Raw genomic sequence first — 22,003 nt, forward strand, 5'->3', positions numbered from 1 at the left:
GATAGTAACTGTTTTGATGTTGTATCATTTAATTCAATTTATCATTTTGCAGAAAACACTTCTCTTGGTTAAAAACACTTTTTTTCCCTCTAAATAGGAAACAGGTCAACTAAAATACAAAGCAAACTAAGCAGTTGTCTAAGGTAACAAAATGCACAAGCTAAAGCTAATAACTTAAATAACTTCAGACTCTAAGGGAGCATTTTCCAGTTTGTCTGAGGTAGTTAAATGACTAAATCAGGCAATGGAGAAAAAGCATAAATTAGTAAAGAATTGAAGGCTGGAGATGCCTGTGGCTAGCAAGAATTACTATATATTGGGGTGTATATGGTTATTTTTATAATCTTCCTTATATTTTTGTTAATGACCATTAAAATTAATAAGCTGTTAATATGAAATATCACATCATTCAACTGAGTATAAAAAATATAGATCACATCGCTGCAGAATGGTCCAGTCATTCTGGAAAGCAATTCAGAGATATACCCAAAAAGGCACTAAAATCTACATATCCTTTGACCATGAGATACCTCTACTAGGCCTAAAACCCACAGAAATCAAAGGATGTACACATGTACAAACATCTATAATTGTTCTTTTTTGTCAAAGAAATAGAAAGTGAGAGGGTGCCAGTTAGTAGGGGAATGGCTGGACTAATTTTGTTATATGAATGCAATGGAATACTACTGTGCCATCAGAAATGACAAAAGGGATGGATTCAGAGAAAACTTGCATGAACTAGAAAAACTTGTATGAACTGATGCAGAGTGAAATGAGAAAAACAGGAAATCAATTTAAATAAAAATGACACCATAAAGTCATAAAATTTTGAAAGACTTAAAAAGTTCTGATCAGTTCAATGAACAATCATGATTCCAGAGGACTAATGATGATCTATGCTACGTACCTCCTAAGAGAAGGATTCAAGATGCAGAAAGAAATACACATTTTTATGCATGGACAGTATAGAAATTTGTTTTGCTCGACAATGCATATGTGTTACAAAGGTTTTGTTTTTCTTTTTGAATTGGGATTGGAGGGAGAGAAAATAAATGCTTGGTAATTGAAAAAATAAATTTACAAACTATGCATGAAATAGTATTGACAATAATACTGTGCCATTAGCAATTACTGTGCCATGGCAATCTAGAAAACCGATCAAATTACAGACAGATTATATATAGTCTAATAGCTTGTAAATTGGTGGTTTGGAATTCAGAATGCATTATTACATAATAGAAAAACTTCATAAAATGGCAGTAAGATACCTAGGTTAGTTTTTGTTTAGTTTTCCAGACGTCTTAAAACAAACAAACAAAAAAATCAATTTCCTATTGAGTCTATTGGAAATTGAGTCCAAACTAAGAAATTAGGAAGCTAGGGAATACATCTTTCCCTACACCATGAAACTTAATCTCTAGCACTGAGTTATCTGTGCCTGACTCTACTCAGGTAGAATAAAGGATTCAAGTGTTCCTTGTTCTCCAGAAAGGCAGAGACTTTCTTTTCTTCTCTCACTAGAAGGGCAGGAGGATCTAACTTTAAATTCCTTTTACTATTCTCTGAGAACAGATCCCACTCCTCTTCCCATTTCTCTCCAGAACTGAAAAGGCAGAGAACTTCTTCCATAAATGACACCTGCCATTTAAGGATGTTAGTGAGTTGGATGGCTTGGGCTTCCAAGATTATTTAAATCTGGCAGAATTCTATAGATGCCAGTGGTTATGATCAAAACAGAAATGAAAACCACAGAGAGAAAAAAATTTTAACATTAGCTAAAATCTTTTAACAAAATTGTTGACTAAATAGCATACCAAACTGAAACTGAACTCAGAGGAAGGGAAATTTTGATGCTTTAAAATTTAGTAGAATTATTCTTATTCCTTAGAAGATGTGGCATCTCTTGAATAATTAAAACATTTCTAGACAGTGTTTAGAATTTTTTCTGTTGTTGCTTCTTTCTGCAAAGCATTCTTTAAGGATCCTATATACAACTTTTGCTGCCATCATCTTTTAGGCCCACTTTGTGCTATGTGTGTAAAATACTGTCCCTTTAAGATGTGAGCAGTTAACTATGAGAGCTAATGATTTCCCCCCATATTAATGGGCCTGCCCATTAAGGGAACCTTGATTAGTGGAGATCTGTTTTGTAGGAAGGCCCACACCTTTTGTTAATTTCTAATGAGGCACTGGTTTTCAAGGGTTGTGATGCCCTCTGGCTCTGAAAGTGTATATATACTGTGAGGTGAGGTTTTGTTTTGGGGGTTTACTCACTGGAAGTGTTTGTTTGGCCAGATGAGACTCTGGGTAGCTGCTAAGGACCCCTCCAACACCCCTTGAAAATCCAGATACTGGTGCTTCTCTCTCTGGTAACTGTTAAGTATTGCTTATGGTCAACAGTCAGATAGTTGGAAGCCCTGTCTGTTGGTCTTTATTTGTCTGTTTGTATATGTTCTGAAGTTCAGGGTGCTGACTTTTTCCCCTGAAGTAAGTGAATGATATATGTTTGATTAAAGTAGATTGTGGACCCCTCAAAAGTTGCTTTCCTTTTAGAAAAGCAGATCTAAGAACTTGTACAGTAAGCCCTCCTGTGTATGCCAGGGTCTTTGCTGTTACAGCTGTTAAGGCTGCTGAAAAGGACAAAAAAAGTTCTTTTTCATAACAAAGATGGAATAAATTGAGAAGAATGTAATGGCTTTTTCATAAGTGAACAGGTTGGTGGTCACAGGAGACAGAAAAAATACCTTTTGTTTAATTAAAAACTATTTTAAAAAATCCACGCGCAAAAGGCATGGATTCAGAAAAGATGTGAGTAGTTTGGTTGTTAGAAGGGGCAGAAAATGAACTTTTTGCATAAGTAATATGGCTTAAGTCACCTTGTAAAGGGTATAAGATGCTGCTCCTTTTTTGTGTGAAGTTTTGTGCCTCAAAGTAGCAGGAAGATAATTTTTCTGAACTATACACTTAAAAAATGCTAAGGTAAAGAAGCACAGTATATTCATTGGACAAGTCTGAGGACTGAGAAATAGCAAAGGACGTTAGGGCACTGGGTCCCTCAACTTGTCCATAAAACTGTTTCGAAGGCTTCCAAAGCTAAAACTTATAAAATAATAAATGGAGACTGTGAGATGAAAATGGGCAGTTGAGTTTTTACATCATTAGAAAAAGAGGAATAACTGAGGACCAGGAATATCTTGAGCTACTGAAAATAGTGAAAAAGATGGGTGGACAGTGAAGAGCTGGCAAATATGGAAGAACTAGGCAGGAAGAAAAACTTAGCAGGGATGGAAAAGCCAGAGCTCACAGAGTTCCTTCAGGAGACCATAGGAGGGAGCCAGCTGACAAGTGGGATTTTCAAGGGAAGAGAACTGAAATCAGACACTCTAATGTCAGCTATTGCCCTCTAGCACCATCTACAGTTTAAGAAAGGAGAAGCCTTTCACAGAGGCCTATTGCTCTTTGCTGCCCCCTATGGTTTGAGGGAAAAGCAGAAAGGAGAAATTAAAAGGTTTGCAGCTGATCTTTCCTTAGATAAATAGGCTGACAACTGATTGGATGATGCAGAATTGTGGTGAGTGAAGAGCTGGCTGGGTTTGTGTGCAATACCCAGAGAGGGCCAGCTTAATAAACTTTTTAGTTCTTTGGCTTAAAGGACTGGAAGTTAAAAGAGCTCAAAACTGCTTTATCAGCTTGAGAGAGGATTTGGCTAGCAGAAGAGTAAAGACCAGAAGAGAAGGCAACAGAAAAATGGTCCTAAATAGACCAATGACATCAGAGCCTGCCCTTTATACATATATTACTCACATGCCTCCCTGCCATATTTCTTTTACTATGTATCTATTCCCCTGTACAGATAACAAGGACATGGTGGGAGAGTGTGGACCAGGTTTATGTGTAAATCTGATATTCTGATTATTCTTGCATTTGCTTTATAGTAGCTATGATATACTGCTGATTTGTGATTTTGCCTTATTAAGTAAATAGTTAACACTTAAAATTTAATGGTAACATCATTGTGAGGGGCTGGTTTTGTGTAAATGGAATGTACACCAGACTTGAGAACTACAATGATGAGGGGGGAGAGGAGGAAGGTTTTTCTTATTTTTTTTTTAAAGATGACATATACTCTTAACTGCCCTCCAAACAGTAGGTAAGAAATCAGAAGAGAAGCAGAACAGAGTAATAGTTTTATTCTCAGACAAACTCTGATCGTCTGGGAGATAGGAGTGGAAGAAAATAACTATAACATACAGTTTTCACACTAACAAATTTTTTCAGTAAGAATCTGACAGAACTATTAGACTGTTTTGAGCAAAAAAAGAGAAAAAAGAAAATTGTAACATATAAAACAATACCTTTTAATTATATTTACTATCTCTTGGAAAAGTGCCTTTTCATCAGCAGCATAGGTGACTTCTAATCTTGTAATTCCAGAACGAATAAGTAATGGAGTTTGGTTTCTGATACCTAACAAACAAATAAAATATTTACTATATGTCATTCTGTAAGTTCTTTTAGCTTTATTTTAAAATATAGTTACCAGAATCTCTTCACTACAATAATCTTTCTTAACACAAAAATATAATCCATTTAACCAAAATTTTTAATACGTGCTGTAAGATACAAACGCATTTTAAAACTTTCTATTTCTATGAAAATAGAATTCAGTAAATTCATTATTTTGCTTCTGCCTATCATTCTTTTCTGTGGTCGGAATTACTCCTGAAACAGAATATTGTAATAACTATAGTTATATTCATTTCACGTATTTTTCCTCCTATTGATTTAATGCAGTGGCTCTACAGAATGGTTACCATGTAAAACTGTAGAGAAACAATCCAGTGTTCTCCAAAATAATTTACAAGGTAGATAATGTGTTTTTAGACTTAAAATGCATATTTCCATGAAGAGATGAAAAAGAAAATTAATAGATTTAATGAATTCCTTATAGTAATTTCCAAAAGCAGATTATATTAGCAGGATAATCCAGTACATAAATGAATGATAAAGCAGACAAATGATACAGTAATGGGTATGGGATGTCATTTACATGCTGTAATTTTCATGCACACAGAGGGGAGGGTAGAGTGTTCACAATACAAATTTTTATATACTATTTTTTACAACGATCAGTTACATAGTTATGCACACTATTAGAATTTCAATATTTTATACTTTTCTGCCTTTACTGATATTTAAATAAGTATGGTAAAACTGTGGCTTAAGTTTTAGTTCTAGGCTCTTAAGCAAAAATTTTGAATTAGCTTACCCTTTAAAGAGTAAGAGTAGATCTTCAGCAGGAAGACTCCCTCCTTTCATGGAGTCCTTCTAAAATTCAGGTGTGGCTTGGGCAATATTATCATTTATCTATAGTTATGCAACAAATAAAAGTTAAAAGTACCTTGGCTGGAGATTGTGCTGTCTTTATCAATTACGATTACACCTGTGAGTTCTGTTTTATCTGTATCTGGTAGTGCTGTATCTGATGAGATAGAGTAGAACAAAGCACATATAGGATCAAATTCAGGATCTGGTTCCAAATCTCGTCTGGTTCGAGCATGCAACTCCACACTGATGAGTGTCAGATTTTGAATCTACAAAATAGAAACAAGAAATGTGTTCATCATTGAGTCATGTTGACATGTTGAAAAATGTTGACAATATTGAAAAAAAGGCATCATAATAAGAATTTTTTAAAAATCCTGATATACTATTTTTGCATAATTTTGATTTTTATATATACACAAGGATGTATACTTGTATGTGTTGATATATATAATATGCATGTATACATAAATGTTAATATATATAAAGTACTTTGCAAGTTTTAAATTGCTATATAAGTTCCAGCTATTAAATAGAAAAATACATCTATATATGTATATGCATATATATCCATTATTTCTCCTTCCTTATTTTTATTACTTAGAAGATGTGGCATCTCTTGAATAATTAAAACACTTCTAGATAGTGTTTAGAATATTTTCCATTGTTGTTTCTTTCTGCAAATCATTCTTTAAGGGTCTTAATACTCCATTCCTTGCAACAAAGAATAAGAGGGGAAAAGAGCAGTTTAATAAATTAATGAGTATATCAACTGAGTCTGATAGTATATGTCAGATATATTCTACACCTAGAGATCCTTAGCTCTGCAGAGAAGGGAGGATGGTACACTTTCTCTTCTCTTCTCTGGGACCAAACTTGGTAATTTTTAATAGTAACTTCAGATAAATTTTTAGTGATACCTTTGTTTTCATATTGCCTCTTCCTTCCCCTCCCAGTGAGCCATCACTTATAACAAAACTTTTTTTTAAAAAAAGAAAAAGTTTCAGTAAATCAATATATTAAAAAACTTTGACATTACATGCCAAGTTTTCCACCATTGCAAGGGAGCGGGGAGAGATGTCTTCTCATCTCTTCTGTGGGCCAAATCATCATCTTTGTAATTTGCCACACTCATTTTCGATTATTTTATACTGGTTGTTCTTTCCATTTTCATTGTTGCAGTCATTATATGTATTGTTTACTTAGCTCATTTTTGTATCACTTTATGAGAATCTTTTCATATTTCTCTCTATTCATCCTTATGTTTGTGAACCACATTTTATTTAGTCATTCCCCACTGATGACCACCTACTTTGTTTCCAATTGTTTGCTACCACAAAGTGTTGCTATAAAAATTTGTCTTATATGGGGGATCTTCTTTTTATCAATGATTTTCTTGAGTTATATGCTTAGTAGTGCAATCTTTGGGTCAAAAAGGATGGACATTTTAGCTACTTTATTTGCATAATTTTAAGCTACTTTGAAGAAAACTACTAATTCACAGTTTCACCAATAAATCCATTAGTATGCTTGTCTTCCCACAACCCCTCTAAAATTGACTTTTTATCTTTTGTCTTCTTTGCTAATGTGCTGAAGGGAGTTTTTTAATTTATATTTCTTTTATTCATAATGTGGAGCATTCTTTCATATGGCAGTCTGCACTATGTCAAGGCCTTTTGCTTTTATATACTGGTATTAATTCTTTATAATCACCAAGGCTTCATCAGAAATACTTGCCATAAAGATCTTTTTCCTAGTTGGCTACTTTCTTTCCTTATCCTACATGCATTAATTTACTTTATGCAAAAGCTTTTCAGTTTCACGAAATAAAAACTAATTTGTCTTGTGCCCTTCTCTCTTGTTTGATTTCTGACTCACTGTTGTTAATGGTATATCAACCACTTTAAAAAGAGTTCAATAAAGTATATGCTTAAAACAAAAGACAAAATTTTGATAAAATATGATACAGCTGTCAAAAAAATCTAATGTGAGCTTAGCTTTAACTTTAGCTTCAGCTTAATATGAACGTACACTTAGGTTACAATCTAGTCCCCATCCATAAATTCTTCCTATGTGAAGTATTCATTGGGTTAATTTTGACATTTGATGGATACCACTACTGGGATATTATTCTTTGCTTTTTCTATATAACTAGCCCACCTCCTTTTTTGATCATATATATGCTCTGGATGATAATGACAGCACTTCTTGAATTCACTATTGTTCTATTGTTGGTAATATGCTTTAGCCTACTCCTGCCATGCATATCTCAGTTGTCTTTTGGGATGCCTACAATATTGATTCTTTAGAGAGTGTTGAATTTAGGATGTGCAGCCATTTCAAATTACTACCTGAATATTGGTATTAAAAATGGGTTTTATTTTAGGAATAATGTATGGAATGCCCAGAGTAAGGTAGGTATTTGATTTTCTCTGCTAGCAGCTCAATTCCTCCCAGTTTTGAGAATCACATTTTAACAGGAAAATCATATTATGTCCAGAGAAAACTAAGATATGAGTGGTGAAAGACAGAGGAAAAAGGGATAACGCAGCTATGTGTAACCTGCTTAAGTGGGAAGAAAATAGGTGGAATGAGCTTCCTACTTCTGGCCACTAGGTGTCACTTCGATGATGTTCCAAGTTACACCAGAGGAAAGAGCCAAAAGGCCTTCTCTGGTTAGGCTGACAGATCAGTGTATATACTATCTAAACTGGGATGATGGAAGTTGACAAAACTAACAATTAGATATGAAAATGAAAAATTTGTTTTTAAATGATAAAAGGAAAAGCAAAAAATTTTGTGCAAGGTTTTAATTGGCCAAAGGGAGATAAATTTTGTTAGATCAGTATTAACTACTTGAACAATATTGCCCTTTAGTTTTGAGTTAGAATTGTAAGAAAACAAGTGTTATGATGATCGAGAACTATTATGCATACATTTGAATTCAGTACCTCTAGAAATTTAAATTCTCACTTGGAAAGAAAACACATTAAGGGAAGCTGGAAAACAGTACAAATATAGAATCAAGAAATATGGATTCCACTCCCAACTCTACTGCTCATTACCTACATGACTTTGGATAGTTATTGAGCATTCTGGTTCTCAGTTTCATTATATGCTTATGAAAAGGCTGAAATAAGACTGGTCACATATGCATATGAAAAAGTTGATCACTGAGATTCCTTTCAGCTCTATAGTTCTATGATTTTAAGTTCAAATCTTCAGCTATAAATGTAAATGAATTTGATATCTTTCTCATAAATTATATAAATTCCATGTTTTTTTAATGACTGGGATAACTCTAGGAAAAACAGTGAAACAAGACAATGTATTCAGTCCCACTCTTGCAGTTTTCTCAGATGCTCTCTAGTATGTAGTACCCTCAGTCTTTTTCCAATGATCTCCATGTAAAAACCTGCTACCAGATCCATCATTCACACTAAGATGAAAATAGCTAATAATAGTAATGTATTAACTCCATCAGGGATATCTACATTTTATCAGGAATCAGAGCTTTGAGCTAAAGGGATAAAGCTCTAACCAGTAAAATTTCAAGCATTAGCCAATAGATATAAAGTAATAGGGATTTTTTTGGTGAGGCCACTTGTCCAGCCCTTCTAGAACTTAATTTGTCTATACGTAAAACTTTTATATGTTAAGTGCAAGATAGTTAATGAGACCCTCAATTAAATTACTACACAAATATTAACGATTTATTGTTGCTATCTGCTTGACCTGTCTATGGCTACTGACCTACTGACAGTACAATATCTGATTTGAGTAGCTTTATAGTAATAGTCATCAATATGAGGAAATCCACTCAGGTATTTTAACCTTAGTTCCTACAATTATCCAACAACACAAATCTGAAAGATAGTTGGCTAGATATTATATGCATTAACATAGTGATATTAACCTAGTATTAAAGAGACTGACTTGGTGATCCTGAATGAATGAAAAAGCATTTAATAGGTACTTACTATGTATAAAGAGGCATTGTACTAAGTTCTGGGAATACAAATAGAAAAACAAGACATTTACTACTCCTAGGAACTCACATTCTAATAGGGGCAAGACAACACTTACAGAAAGTTTCAGCAGTAAGTCAGATGGAAAGGTCTGGTGGAAGTTAGGGTGTAACAGCAAAGTGGATAGCATTATTAATTTCCCTGAACAACACATCTCTATTTCTGATACTGAACAATCTGATAATGACAAGAACTTTGGTGGTGATAATTTATGAAGGCTGAGAAGGTAAGGGCTGTAGCACCCGCAAAGGTAGTTGCCAGGTGGTATCTCTACAAGGGTTGTCCCTTGTACAAGGATTATGGCAGCTGTACTGATAGCACCAGAGTTCATCAACTCTGGGGTTACTCCTACTCCTACTCCTGGGGCTATTGGGCTTACCTATCCATTGGTGGTAGGTGGTCAATTGCTGGTATTTGTGGTATCAGGGACACAGGGCCCCTTCTATTGAGAATTGCAAGGGCCAACCTGAAAAGAATATCTCACTAGCACCAGGTTCCAACTTTGTAATAAACACATAACAATGTTACTGTTGAATGCCTAAAAGGGGTTTTTTAAAAAGGTCATTTAGCTTTTAATTTATTTTGGTCTTTTTAAACTGAATTTCAGTAGTGAAAGACTTATATTTACACATCAACTATGACATTAGAATCATTTCATTTGGACTCCACATCTTGGGTGCCACCATGCTAAATTGTGCACTTAAGAAAATGAAATCAGTAAGAACACCTGAACCAGACCCTAAAATACAGATATGATAATACAAATTAGTCTCAACAGTGAAATCCTGCTTCTGAGACTTTCCCCTTTTAAATATGTATTTATTATAATAGTAAGAATGTCAATTAATCTATGATTTCATTGACATGGATATTACCTCCAAAAGTATGGACTGAAACTCATCTGTGCAATCTAGGCTCCATCCAAAAATTCTTCCTATGTGAAGTATTCATTGGGCTAGTTTTGACATTCGGTGGATACCATTACTGGGATATTATCCTTTGCTTTTTCTATGAAACTAGCCCACCTCCTTTTTTGATCATATATATGCTCTGGATGATAATACAGCACTTCTTGAATTCACTATTGTTCTATTGTTGGTAGTATGCTTTAGCCTGCTCCTGACATGCATATCTCAATTGCCTTTTGGGTTGCCTACAAGGTTGATTCTTTGGAGAGTATTGGGTTTAGAACTTGCAGCCATTTCAAATTACTGCCTGAATATTGGCATTAAAGTTTTAGTTCTAGGGATAAGTTTAGATCACTGAAAGTATAATTTCTCAAATATAACCCCACTCACTTTCATTTATGCAATTTTAGGTTAAGTTCACTATTTAGTTTCAGTTCAATATGAGTGTGCTGATAGACAGCTCATTCAGGTGTATGTCAATAGTCAGAACAATAGGTACACGTCATTCATTTGTTTTTTTCCTGTATGGATGGTTAGGCAAAATTTTTTTTGAGTGGCCATGGATTTTGTTAAGCAGGTCCTGCAGTATTTTGGAGAACTTTATCATCTATAGAAAATTCTTTCATTTGAACTGTGCACAGGATACAATGAATGACCATGGTTAATAACTTTAGTCTGCACAGACCTCCATGTCTTTTGATTTATATGATATAGATAGAAGATCAATGAACAAAATGATCTCTTATTGTATCTAACAAAGAATCTCATATGATCTTAATGTATACTAAAGTCATACCTTGTTGGAAAACAGTCTTTAAGAATGAATTTTGCTCTAGGAAGTTTTGGCTTAAAAAAGAACAAAATAAATATAGTGTAATCAAGTATGGTCTCTGTTCTATTCAATTCTTTGACAATGAAGATGTGTCCTGCTATAGAATCTGCCTCTTCCATTCTCTTACTTTCATTAAGATTACCCTCGATACATGTATAGAGATCATTTTCACAAGAATTTTATAAATGAAAAAAAAGCATAGTGACAGGTAGGTACTGATGTCTTTTTTAAATAATAACATTTCATCTTAAAAGTATCTACCTCTTTTTCAGGTATCTTGAAAATTTATTCATCTTCTACCCCTGATGTTTTCAAAATTTTATTGCCTTCAGCATGGATTTCTTCTGTGTATCCTTTTCTAGTTAAGTTACTCTTGTTGACTTCATTTTCTTAAGTGACAACTCCATTTTCTCATACAGCAAAGTCATTTTAGACTGAAGTATTAAGCATCGAAATAAGGTGGTTTCGTTGTACTAGATCATGAAATTGAATTACTATAAAAATACTGGCAGATTTGTTCTAATTTTTTGTTTCTGTCCTCCTACTTTATTCTATAAATGCACTTAGTATGGTCTGGTTACTTGGGTCTCACCCCAAATTTTGTGTAGATTTGCTTTCCCCTCCACCATGCCTTGCTGTTTCATATAGCTGTATTAATAATCATTCATCATTTCCCTCTGTATATTTTGCAAATGAGTTTATACTTTAAATCAGTGTTTTCCTTGGCTGTCAAGTCTTTTTGTTTGGCAAGGAGATAAAGGTGTTTGCAAGGCTAAGGTGATTTCTATATATTTTTTGCTTCCTTGTTGTGATTATTTTATATAGACTAAACTAAATGGTCAACAGAACCACTGTTTTATCCTTTCCAGTATCTTTCACTTTATGTTTTCTTCTACTTGATTTTTATCTTCACTTTAATAAATTTATGGTCTGAACCATGAATGTAGCTGACTTGGAAATGACATTCACATTGATAACCAGGTGTTAAGAAATGGTGTATTTCATTTGTTATGATCCTGTTTAAAACTCACCAACTGCAGTACCTTCCAATTCTTCTTAAAGAAGGGTGATCAGGACATATAGAGGGAAATTTCTAAATAGTCTAAAATCTCCCAACTCTTTTGTTTCCTAATTCTGATCTGTATTTTTCACAATCATTTACTATATTCACCTTTGCATTGGATTTACTTGTTTGGCAGCTTTTGTTAAGTTCTTCATAGAAATTTTATTTGCCAGAAATTTATAATGCCACTTCATCTTCTGAAGAATGTGTTGGAAAATAAACTATGTTTATCACGGTAGTGATAATGCTCCTTATGAGCACTGCAAGATGAGACAACCAGATAACCACTGAATTGTCTCCTTGCTTTTGGCCACATGATGAAATCAATTACAAAGAGAACCTACAGGTCATCCTTCTATTTACTGCAATTTCCCTAATGTTGCCTGGCATCACTCACAGTGAGAATGATATACTGATATGGTTCAGTTTGTCTGCTAACAACACACTGACTTATTGGTCATAGACAAAGATCTCACAGATAAAGCACCATTAGTTTACTGTTTATAATACATGATCTAAAATTATATGATTCTTAGCTCCCTCCACCTCCTTTTCCATCATTTTGCTAACAACACCACAGAAGTAGAAAGGGGCAACTCATAGCCATTTTGTATTTTCCTTTATTTCATAGTTTGTCACGGTCAAGGAATTCATCACATTGTGATGATCACATTAATCTAACGGTGAAGAGTCTGTCTATGTTTAGCTAGGTTGGTTCTTGGTAAGTTGACACAATCTATCACTGGAACTATAACTGAAACCTTTTCAGACTTTTGGTCCTAGAAGAGCTTGTGGTTTACTGGAATTGACTTTAAGGACCCAAGATCACTTCCACGCCATCACAGGCACCAAAAACAGGGCTTTTTTTGAGGAACAGTTAGGAGTAAGGATAAAAAAAGTAGACTAAAAAAGACATAGTTTCATGTTATTATACCTTTGCTAAAAAAAACTGCTAGAAAATATATGCCATCTTACTTAGTATTAGAAAAAAATTACCTCATGTAAGGCTTTTGCCTCTTGCAGGTTTTGCACGCTGACTTTGAAACCATAAGTATTGTTTAAAGATGGTCCTTCAATCTGGGAAGTTTCTTTCTTTGGGGCATTTACAGCTGTAAACTGATTCTATCAAAAGAAATACACACAGCAAGAAAGAAATAGGAAGTTATTTTTAAGAGTTACCATTATTATGCTCTTTTTACATGTAATGATATTAACAGAAGTTATCCACTGTAATCATCATTCCAGGAAGAATCCACTTTTATTTTTTTTATTTTTTATTTTATTTATGTTTTATTAACATCCTTTTAATTTTAGTACTGTCAGATACCAAATTTGGGCATCCCCAGAATATGTTTGCTATCAGCTATGAGTAAAACATGCATTGGTATCCCAGAACACAACCTCAAGACGCTGAAAATGAAGAGTCTCATCTGAAGTTGACATTTACATATCATGAACATTCATCGTGACCTTTCTGAGAATCATGATAATCAGAGTCAATAATTCTGCATCCATTCTTTGTCAAAGTAGGTAAAATTTAATGATATTTTTACCCTAACACAGAATGTTGCCTAAAAAGATTACTTAACTAAAGCATTATAAAAATATCTTTAGAAATTTTTTTTAAAAAATTAGGATTCTTGATTTTCCTTAAAAATAAGATTCCTTACAGCAAGCCTCTAGGTGTTGTTTTATATAAATATGTGTGTGTGTGTATCCATAGCTCACATTTATTTCTAGAATACAGAATTTATATATACCTCAGAAATGGCAACTTTTGTCATCATGTCATTTTAGCAAATCAAACAGAGAAGCGAAATGCTTCAAAAATTCAAAACCCAAATAAAACAAAATCTGTTGTGGTATGAGAATTAGGATATGGGTGGACAAGTCATTTTCACAGTGATCATTTATATTCCACATGATGTCTATTATTTACTTTCTTTGCATATTTTTACCTTAGAATTAAGTACCAACATGTTAGAAATTAAGTAAATCAATTCTCTCCATACTATGAAATACATTTATCTGGAAAATAAATAATAGTATATTCTGAGAAAAAAACCAATATAGTCAAAAAAGGATATATATATATATACATAGGAGATCACAAAAAGCACTTTTGTAAGCTCTGAAGTCATGGACTACTATAATTCTGCCAGAAACTAATATATTTGTATTCTCACAATGTATATTTTGTCTATTAATTCACTTTCTTTGTAATACTTATATTTACATATAAGACTCTTTTAGATCTCAACAACAAAAGAAAAACTAAAAAAAGGACTTTTTTTGCTGTTAAAGTAAGGTGAAATGATATAAAATATAAACAGAAACAAAAATGTGTCTAATGAGACACAGGTGCATACAGAGAACTTAACTGAATCTAATATAAAGGAATGGCTCCTCCACTTGTCTTTGAGAGTATTTTGGCATAGTTGTTACCTTAGCTTGTGTTGTTAAGAGAACTCTTCTAAGAGAGTCAGGACTACTTCCTTTCCTGTAAGTCAGTTTCTGTGTTTTCAGTTCTGTGGAAAGAAATTTATTATTTACAATGTAGGCCAAAATAGTTTCCTTATGCTTTCAACTCAAATCCTTTATTAGGAAGACTGATCTCACCTGAGCTCCTCAAAGCTCTCCTATACAGCTCAAAATTTATTGTTCAATTCCACCCTTTCCATTTCTTCAAGTGCCTATGGAACAGGTGTTCCTCCTGCTGGTTAACCCTTAGTCCTCCCAAAATATAGCATGTACTGAATTCAGCGGAAGAAAGGGAGTGGATAGTGATGAGGATATGGGGTATTAACAAAGATCTAAAAGTCTTGTTGGGGCAGCTAGGTGGTGCAGTGGATAGAGCACCAGTACAGGAGTCAGGAGGACTTGAGTTCAAATCTCACCTCAGACACTTGACACTCACTAGCTGTGTGACCATGAGCAACTCACTTAACCCCAATTGCCTCATCCTGGGTCATCTCCAGTCATCCTGATGAATATCTGGTCACTGGATTCAGATGGCTCTGGAGGAGAAGTGAGGCTGATGACCTGCACAGCCCTCCCTCACTCAAAACAAAGTCAAGTGCAAGTCATGTCATTATTTCTCTGATGGCATGGTCTTCTTCGGCAATGAAGGACAAACACACAAAAGTCTTGTTAGTAGTTCTCATGTATCTAGCTACAATCTAGTCCAGGGAGATAAGGGATACTAGTGGATCATCAAACTGACATTTATTTAAAACTATGGGGCAAATAATTCAACGAGTTTCTTAACTTTTGTTTATTCCAGCCATCTCATGGTATGGTCAAATCTCAGACCTCATCATCATTCAAAATTGCTCTGCTTCCAAGATCTTGAATTCTGAATTTTCCCTCTGATCACAATCACCTACATAATCTATGTTCCCCATAATCGTACTCCTCTTGAACCTTTCTTTACCCTAATTACGATCTTACGACTTTTCCCTGTTCTCGTGGTACACCACCCCTCTTGCAGCTTTACTTTATTTACAGCCTTGATTTTATAGCAAGTCAATTCCAGAATATACTACCCTCTACCTTCTTTTTGACCTTCTGCTATCTGCCTTTTCTCTAACCATGAATAACACGTATACATCTATCTTTTCAATTCCTACTATGTCATTTCAGAGCCTGCTGGAGACATGAAATCATGATAACTGAGTTCACTGCAAAGTTATGCCACCCAAATTTAAGAGGATGTTTCTGCCCTGTTTCACAACAATACTTTTATTGATCTTTTTATTGACTTCCTTTCACATACTCCAAATAATTTTCTTCTTCCTCAGTCCATCTCCACCTTTCCTCTTCTCCTTTAGGAAATGACTTTTAACTCTTACTTAACTGAGAATAAGGTCATACAATGTTGCATTCTTTCATCTTCCTCCTCTATCCACCTCAAAAACTATAGATGTGTTTAGTCATCCTTTCCCCCTTCCCTTCAGTTTCAGAGGATGTGACTTGTTTCCTAATACCATACTTTACCTATCCCATCTTCTACCACTTGTTTAAGCTCTTGTTTCATCAATAATTTGAACTCTCACTTCTCTTTATCTCTTACCATCTAGTGGCTTCTTTCTCTTAGTCTACAAATGTGTTCTAGTGTGTCCTTTATCCTTAAAAACAAACCCTCCAACCACAAAGTTCTCTTATCCTTGCTATCCTCTCAAGTTAGTTTCCCCTATTTCTCCCATATCCTTCACTATGAGACTTAGGAGTTACTGTTTCCATCTGATCACCACCTATTTCCTTAACATTCTGTACTTGAGCTTGTTTCTACTGCTCCAGTGAAACTGCTCTTTTCAAGGTCACCCATATCCAATCTAGTTCTCAGCCTCCTTGACCTCTTTGAAGTATATGAACCTGTTGATTACTTTGTAATTCCACAGACAATGCTCTGTTCTGGTTTTCTTCCTTCCTCTATGCCCTGTCCTTACTGGCTTCCTTTAGTTGGCTGTTCTTTTCTCCAATGTCCATGGCCCTCTTCTTTCTTGTCAAGATCTCCCTCATTGCTTCAATTATTATTTCTATGGAAATGATTCTCAAATCTCTCTATATCTAGGGCTATTCTCCTAAGCTCCAGTTCTGAACTTACAAATGGCCATGGACCATCATCTTCTCTTAGAGTGTCTTAGGGAGACACTAAAACTCAACATGCTCAAAACTAAAACCTGTCATCTTTCTGTAGGAAAACAAAACAAAAACACCCTGCCTAACTTTCCCATTTTTGTTGATAGGGCAACCATTTTCCCAGTCACATAAAGCTTAAAACTTTGAGGTCACCTTGTATTCTTTCTTCTCGCTTTACGGAACTATAGGTGCCAAGACTATGGGTTCTGCTTTCACAACATATCTTGCATCCACTCCATCTCCTCCATTTTCCCTGTTGCTTGCTGCACTAGTTCAGGTCCTAATCACCTCTCACCTAAACTTTTAAAATGACCTTTTAAGTGATCTCTTTACTTCTAATGTCTTCTCTCCAATCCATCCTTTACTGCACAAAGCAATGTTCCTAATGAATAGATTTGCCCATATCACTCCCCTTTATTCTCCTGCTGGCTGTGGACTTTGCTAACATGCCTTAGTCGTTTTCTCACCCTGGAACTCCCCTCAGCACCTGGGGCCTCCTCACTCTGAAACTTCCCTCTGTCATGCTGGCCCCCTTCTCCCAATGCTGAGTTACTTCTGAAGCCTACATTTTAGGGACAGACCTAAGTCAGTCATGCTTCATCCTCCTCTTGGCTGTGTTATGACTCTCTGGATTTCACCACCATGCCCTTTTGTGGCTATGTTTCCTCCACACTCCCTGCTTTTCAGCCCCCCTCCATCTGTTGTCTGTCTTTACTAAAATGCAAGTTCCTTCCAGGCAGGACCCGTCCTTTTTATTTGTATCCCTAATGCTTAAAGGCAACTAAATGACAGTAGAACGAGTGCTAGCCAGGTTTCAGGAAGACCAGAGTTCAAATCTGACCTCATTCACTAGCTGTTTGACCCTAGCCAAGTCACTTAATTTATATTTGTCTCAGTTCCTCAGCTGTAAAATGGGGATAATAACAACACAGGATTGTTATAAAGATTAAATGAGAAAATATTTACAAAGCACTTAGCAGAGTGGCTGGCACTATATATTATTACTATCTCCTTCCTCCTCCGTCCTCGTTAGCACATAGTAACCACTTCTTGTTGTTGAGTTTGTTTAGTCATGTCTAACTTGTTTATGTCCCCATTTGGGATTTTCCTGGCAAAGATAGTGGAGTGGTTTCCCATTCCCTTCTCCAGCTCATTTTACACATGAGGAGCTGAGGCAGACAGGGTTAAGTGACTTGCTCAGGGTCACAGAGCTAGTAAGTGTCTAAAGTCCGATTTGAACTCAGGGACCTGAGGCCTGGCATTCTATCCACTGCAACCCAGCTGCCCCAGTAAGCATTTAATAAATCTTTATTGCCTGACTGCAAGCACAAAAACTTTCAGTGACTCGTCATAATCAACAGAATCAAATACAAACTCCTTAGCTTGAGGTATTTAAGACCACCTAAAATCTGGATCCATTCTTATTTTGGATCCCTTTCATATACTCTAATCTGTACAAAATAATTGTATGTGTGGAATGTATTCTGCCCCATTCTGAATCTCTAGACCTGTCAAAATCCTTTCCTTCAAGGCTCAGTTTAGAAGTCAGGAGAAGTAGTCTTTAAATCTTTATCACTATGACCTCTCTTAGGAATTTATTATAAAATTTCTTATTAGTTGTCTATGTTTTCCAGAGGGCAAGGAATATAATCTTTTCATACCTATTTCATATCATTCATATATTCAAAATATTTTCATATCTCCAGAATCTAGTATTATAATGCTGTGCAGAGTAGGCATTTAATAATTTTAATCTTGAAGAATCACTGATTTGGAATTATTGACTCTAAGGTCATCCATACCCATAGCTGGAATATTCTCTGTGATGACTTTAACAATAGTGGAAAGAGTACTAGATCTGGTGCCAGAGGAACTGGGTTTGAATTCTGGATTTGTTACCTACGGACATGTTACTTATTACCTATGTAGGTAAGTCACCTACTCCATGTGAGTCTCAATTTCTCCATCTGTAAAATGAAGAAGTTGGACAACATGATCTTGAAGATTTCTTCCAACTTTAAATCATGATTCTATAAAGAGATACCTAGTCTCCAGTTGAACACTTCCAAAAACTGAACTCACTACCTAATGAAGCAAGCCATTCTACTTCTGTCGAGTTTGAATTTTAGAAAGGAATTCTTGATATCAAAGTAAAATCTGGCTATCACTTGCACTCCTTGGTCCTACTTCTTGACCTTGAAAGTTAATTTTTAAAAACCCATCAAAACAAAACAAAACAATGAACTACTTCCATTTTCACATGTTAATCCTTAATCTACTAGAAGACAACTATCGTATCTTCCTTACATTACCTCTTCTTCTGGATAAATTTAAATAATTCCTTCAACTCACCTTTAATCATATGACCTTCCTATGGTATGGTTTCAAAGTTCCCTCACCATCTTAGTCCCCCTACCTGGACATATTCTAGCTTGACAATATTCTTTCTAAAATGGAATATTCATTCTGAATGCTGGCTTGAATCAATCCCCAAACCATTTGGTGAGTTGGGACATTAATAAGACCTCAACATGATGACACTGAACCAGTTGATGACATTAGGCAGAATATACTTATACTTGATATTCCATGAAAACTTTTTGGATGGTAATCCACTTCTACATACTTTTGTTTTGTTCCCTACAAGGGAAATACTTTCCCCTGATATTTCTGCCTACTGAAATCTCTGCCACCCTTCAAAATTCAGTTAAAATGCCAAATCTTTTATGAAGACTAAACTGTTCCCTCCAGGTAAGTGCATGTTGTAGGTCTCCTGTTAATTCTGTTCACCAGAGGGTGGGGCTTTCAATTTTTCTGGTTTGTGTCTCTGGTGTTTAACACATTGCCTTCAAAATAACAGTTACTTAATAAATGAGTTCATTAAAAGTCCTTAATCCTCCCTTCACAAAAATTATTTCTTATCTGAATTAATGCACTAAGGTTTAAATATTTTATAAGTCACTGAATAGTAACAAACACAAATCATAACATTATAGTAAATTTTATGAAAAAATATTTTTGACTTCCATTAGATAATAGACATTATTATGTTCATATCCACTGCAAGAAATATTGGGGCATACTTTTTTTGTTTTACTTACCTCTTTTTAAGGGACTAATATCAGTTGCTTCAGGCAGCATATCTCGACGTCTTCTCTGTATGATGGGTGTACTATGAAGGCAATATGAATCACATTTTCCATTTTTTGTGCTAGATGGACAGGGAGACTTAATTTGAGTTTCCTGGGCCTCAATGTGGGGGCTCTCCTGTAGGCCATTTTTAGCTGGTTTGGGGAAGTTTTCCATAGGGAGGGAAATCAGTTCTTTTGGTGATGGGTTTGTGTTGTGCATCTTACAGGACTTATCATCTACATCTACCAATTTGGAATCTGGGGATGCTGCTTGTTGCCAGGGAGGAAGTACTGGAGAATCTGGGGAACTATAACTGACATAATAATCATCATCCCCATCTTCATCTCTTTCAGGTTCCCCTGCCAAGGCCACAAGTGGCAGTGTCTGACTTTCAACTTCAGTTCTACTACATTCTATGGAATTAACCTCTGAGACTTGTGTACTGAGCTCAGAATTACATAAGTCTTCCTTGATCTCTGTTGTAGATGGGGCTACATGTAAGACGATATCATTTTGGGGAGGCACTACAGGTCTGTCATCTTGGCTAACTGGATAGCCTAAGTTCTCGGTGGATTTTACTATTTCAGTTGGCTCAATTTTAGGCAGTTTCTTAGAACGTTCATACTCTTCTTTGGCTTGAAGCCATGCTTGAACCATTTGGGGACTTGGGGCACATTTACAAGGCATAATCACAATTTTTTTATCTTCTACATTTTTATGGCTATTGTTTAATCCTTTATTGGTCACTGTCTGGCCATTGCGAGGTGGTGATCCTGGTCTCGGATTCTGAGTCATTGCTGAAAAAGCTGTTTTCCACAGTCTCAATCCTTCAAGTGAAAAGTCTCCTTCAAATTCAGCCAGATCATTTGGAAGCCTGGTTTCTACCATGAGAAGTCGTCCTCCAATCTCCCTGAAATGAAAGCATTTTAGTGTTCTGCCTCAAAGGAAAACATTACAAATGTTCATTCCTTACCTACTGGGATGGTAATAAATCTTTCACAGACACAACGAAACCCTCCAAAATTTTCAATTTTTACTCAGATCTAAAGAATTTGCATGATCAATACACTTCTCAATTCTTGGTATAGGTACAGGGATATTGGCTAGGGTTCCCTAGAAAACAACACCTGTTCCTCAGGGAAAGACAGTGGCTGTATTCTCTTAATTTCTCAAATAATTTATATGCTTTGTCTACTTAAATCTAATAACTTTTGAGGAAATAGACTACCACCAAAGAGAAGGTTCAACATCAGTTCCTACTATTGCTTGCTTTAGTTACTTTTTGCAGTTAACAACTGGGGATTTAAAAAAAAAAAAGGAAATTTCTTAGACCACACTGCCAGCTTTTACATATAAAGCCTTTCCCGACATTTTTCCTTTCTCTAGTGGTGACCCCCTTTCTAAGCCTACTTGATGATTATCTATCACTACACCTAATCAGTTCATCTGTATTATGTAAGAGGGAATTTTAGGATTTAGTGTATGAAATAAAGGTATATTATAGTCTGATTACTCAGAGAACTTAAGAGTTAGAAGAAACTTTGGGTAAATCCAAGGTTCTGCCCAATTCAGGAAACCCATACGCCTTCACAGCAGGAATTTTTAAACTAGTGTCCATAAACTTGCTGTAAAAAAAAAAATCTGATGACTACATTTTTACGTAATTAGCTTCCCTTGTAATCCTGTTTTTTATTTGTGTATTTAAAAACATTTTTCTAAGAAAGGGTCCATGGGCTTTACCAGGTTTCCAAGGGGTTCATAGCACAAAACAAGTTAAGAGGTTGCATTACAGCAGCCTCTGCTTGAATATACTCAGGGATGGGGATCTGGTTCACTATTTAGAGATAGACTGATTTCACGGTTGAGATTTTTTAATTCTTTTCTCCTACCTCTTTCTGGATTGTTCTCCTTGACAAGTTCTGTCTAATTTCTAACCATACTCAGATTCCCTACTCAAATTCCAACTCCTTTATGGAACCATTCTTGATTGTTCTGGCCAGAAATCTTGCTCCCTCTTCTTAAGTACTATAGAACTTACTCTACTTTAACATTTTATCATGTATATGATATAAGG

General features: G+C 35.3%; 1 protein-coding gene across 5 annotated transcripts in view; it reads right to left on the reverse strand.

Moving 5' to 3' along the window:
• The window catches only part of REV3L (REV3 like, DNA directed polymerase zeta catalytic subunit), a 263,108-nt gene that overhangs the window by 82,564 nt on the left and 158,541 nt on the right, over positions 1-22,003 (reverse strand). For all 5 annotated transcript variants that reach the window (XM_072637634.1, XM_072637633.1, XM_072637635.1 and 2 more), the window contains exons 15-19: positions 19,899-20,839; positions 14,602-14,684; positions 13,153-13,278; positions 5,402-5,594; positions 4,356-4,467 (exon numbers count right to left, since the gene is read on the reverse strand). In XM_072637634.1, coding sequence (XP_072493735.1) covers positions 4,356-4,467; positions 5,402-5,594; positions 13,153-13,278; positions 14,602-14,684; positions 19,899-20,839 — 1,455 coding nt within the window. The remainder of the gene's footprint in view (positions 1-4,355; positions 4,468-5,401; positions 5,595-13,152; positions 13,279-14,601; positions 14,685-19,898; positions 20,840-22,003) is intronic.

Source organism: Notamacropus eugenii, chromosome 2, assembly GCF_028372415.1.
Source record: "Notamacropus eugenii isolate mMacEug1 chromosome 2, mMacEug1.pri_v2, whole genome shotgun sequence".
Classification (NCBI taxonomy): Eukaryota; Metazoa; Chordata; class Mammalia; order Diprotodontia; family Macropodidae; genus Notamacropus; species Notamacropus eugenii.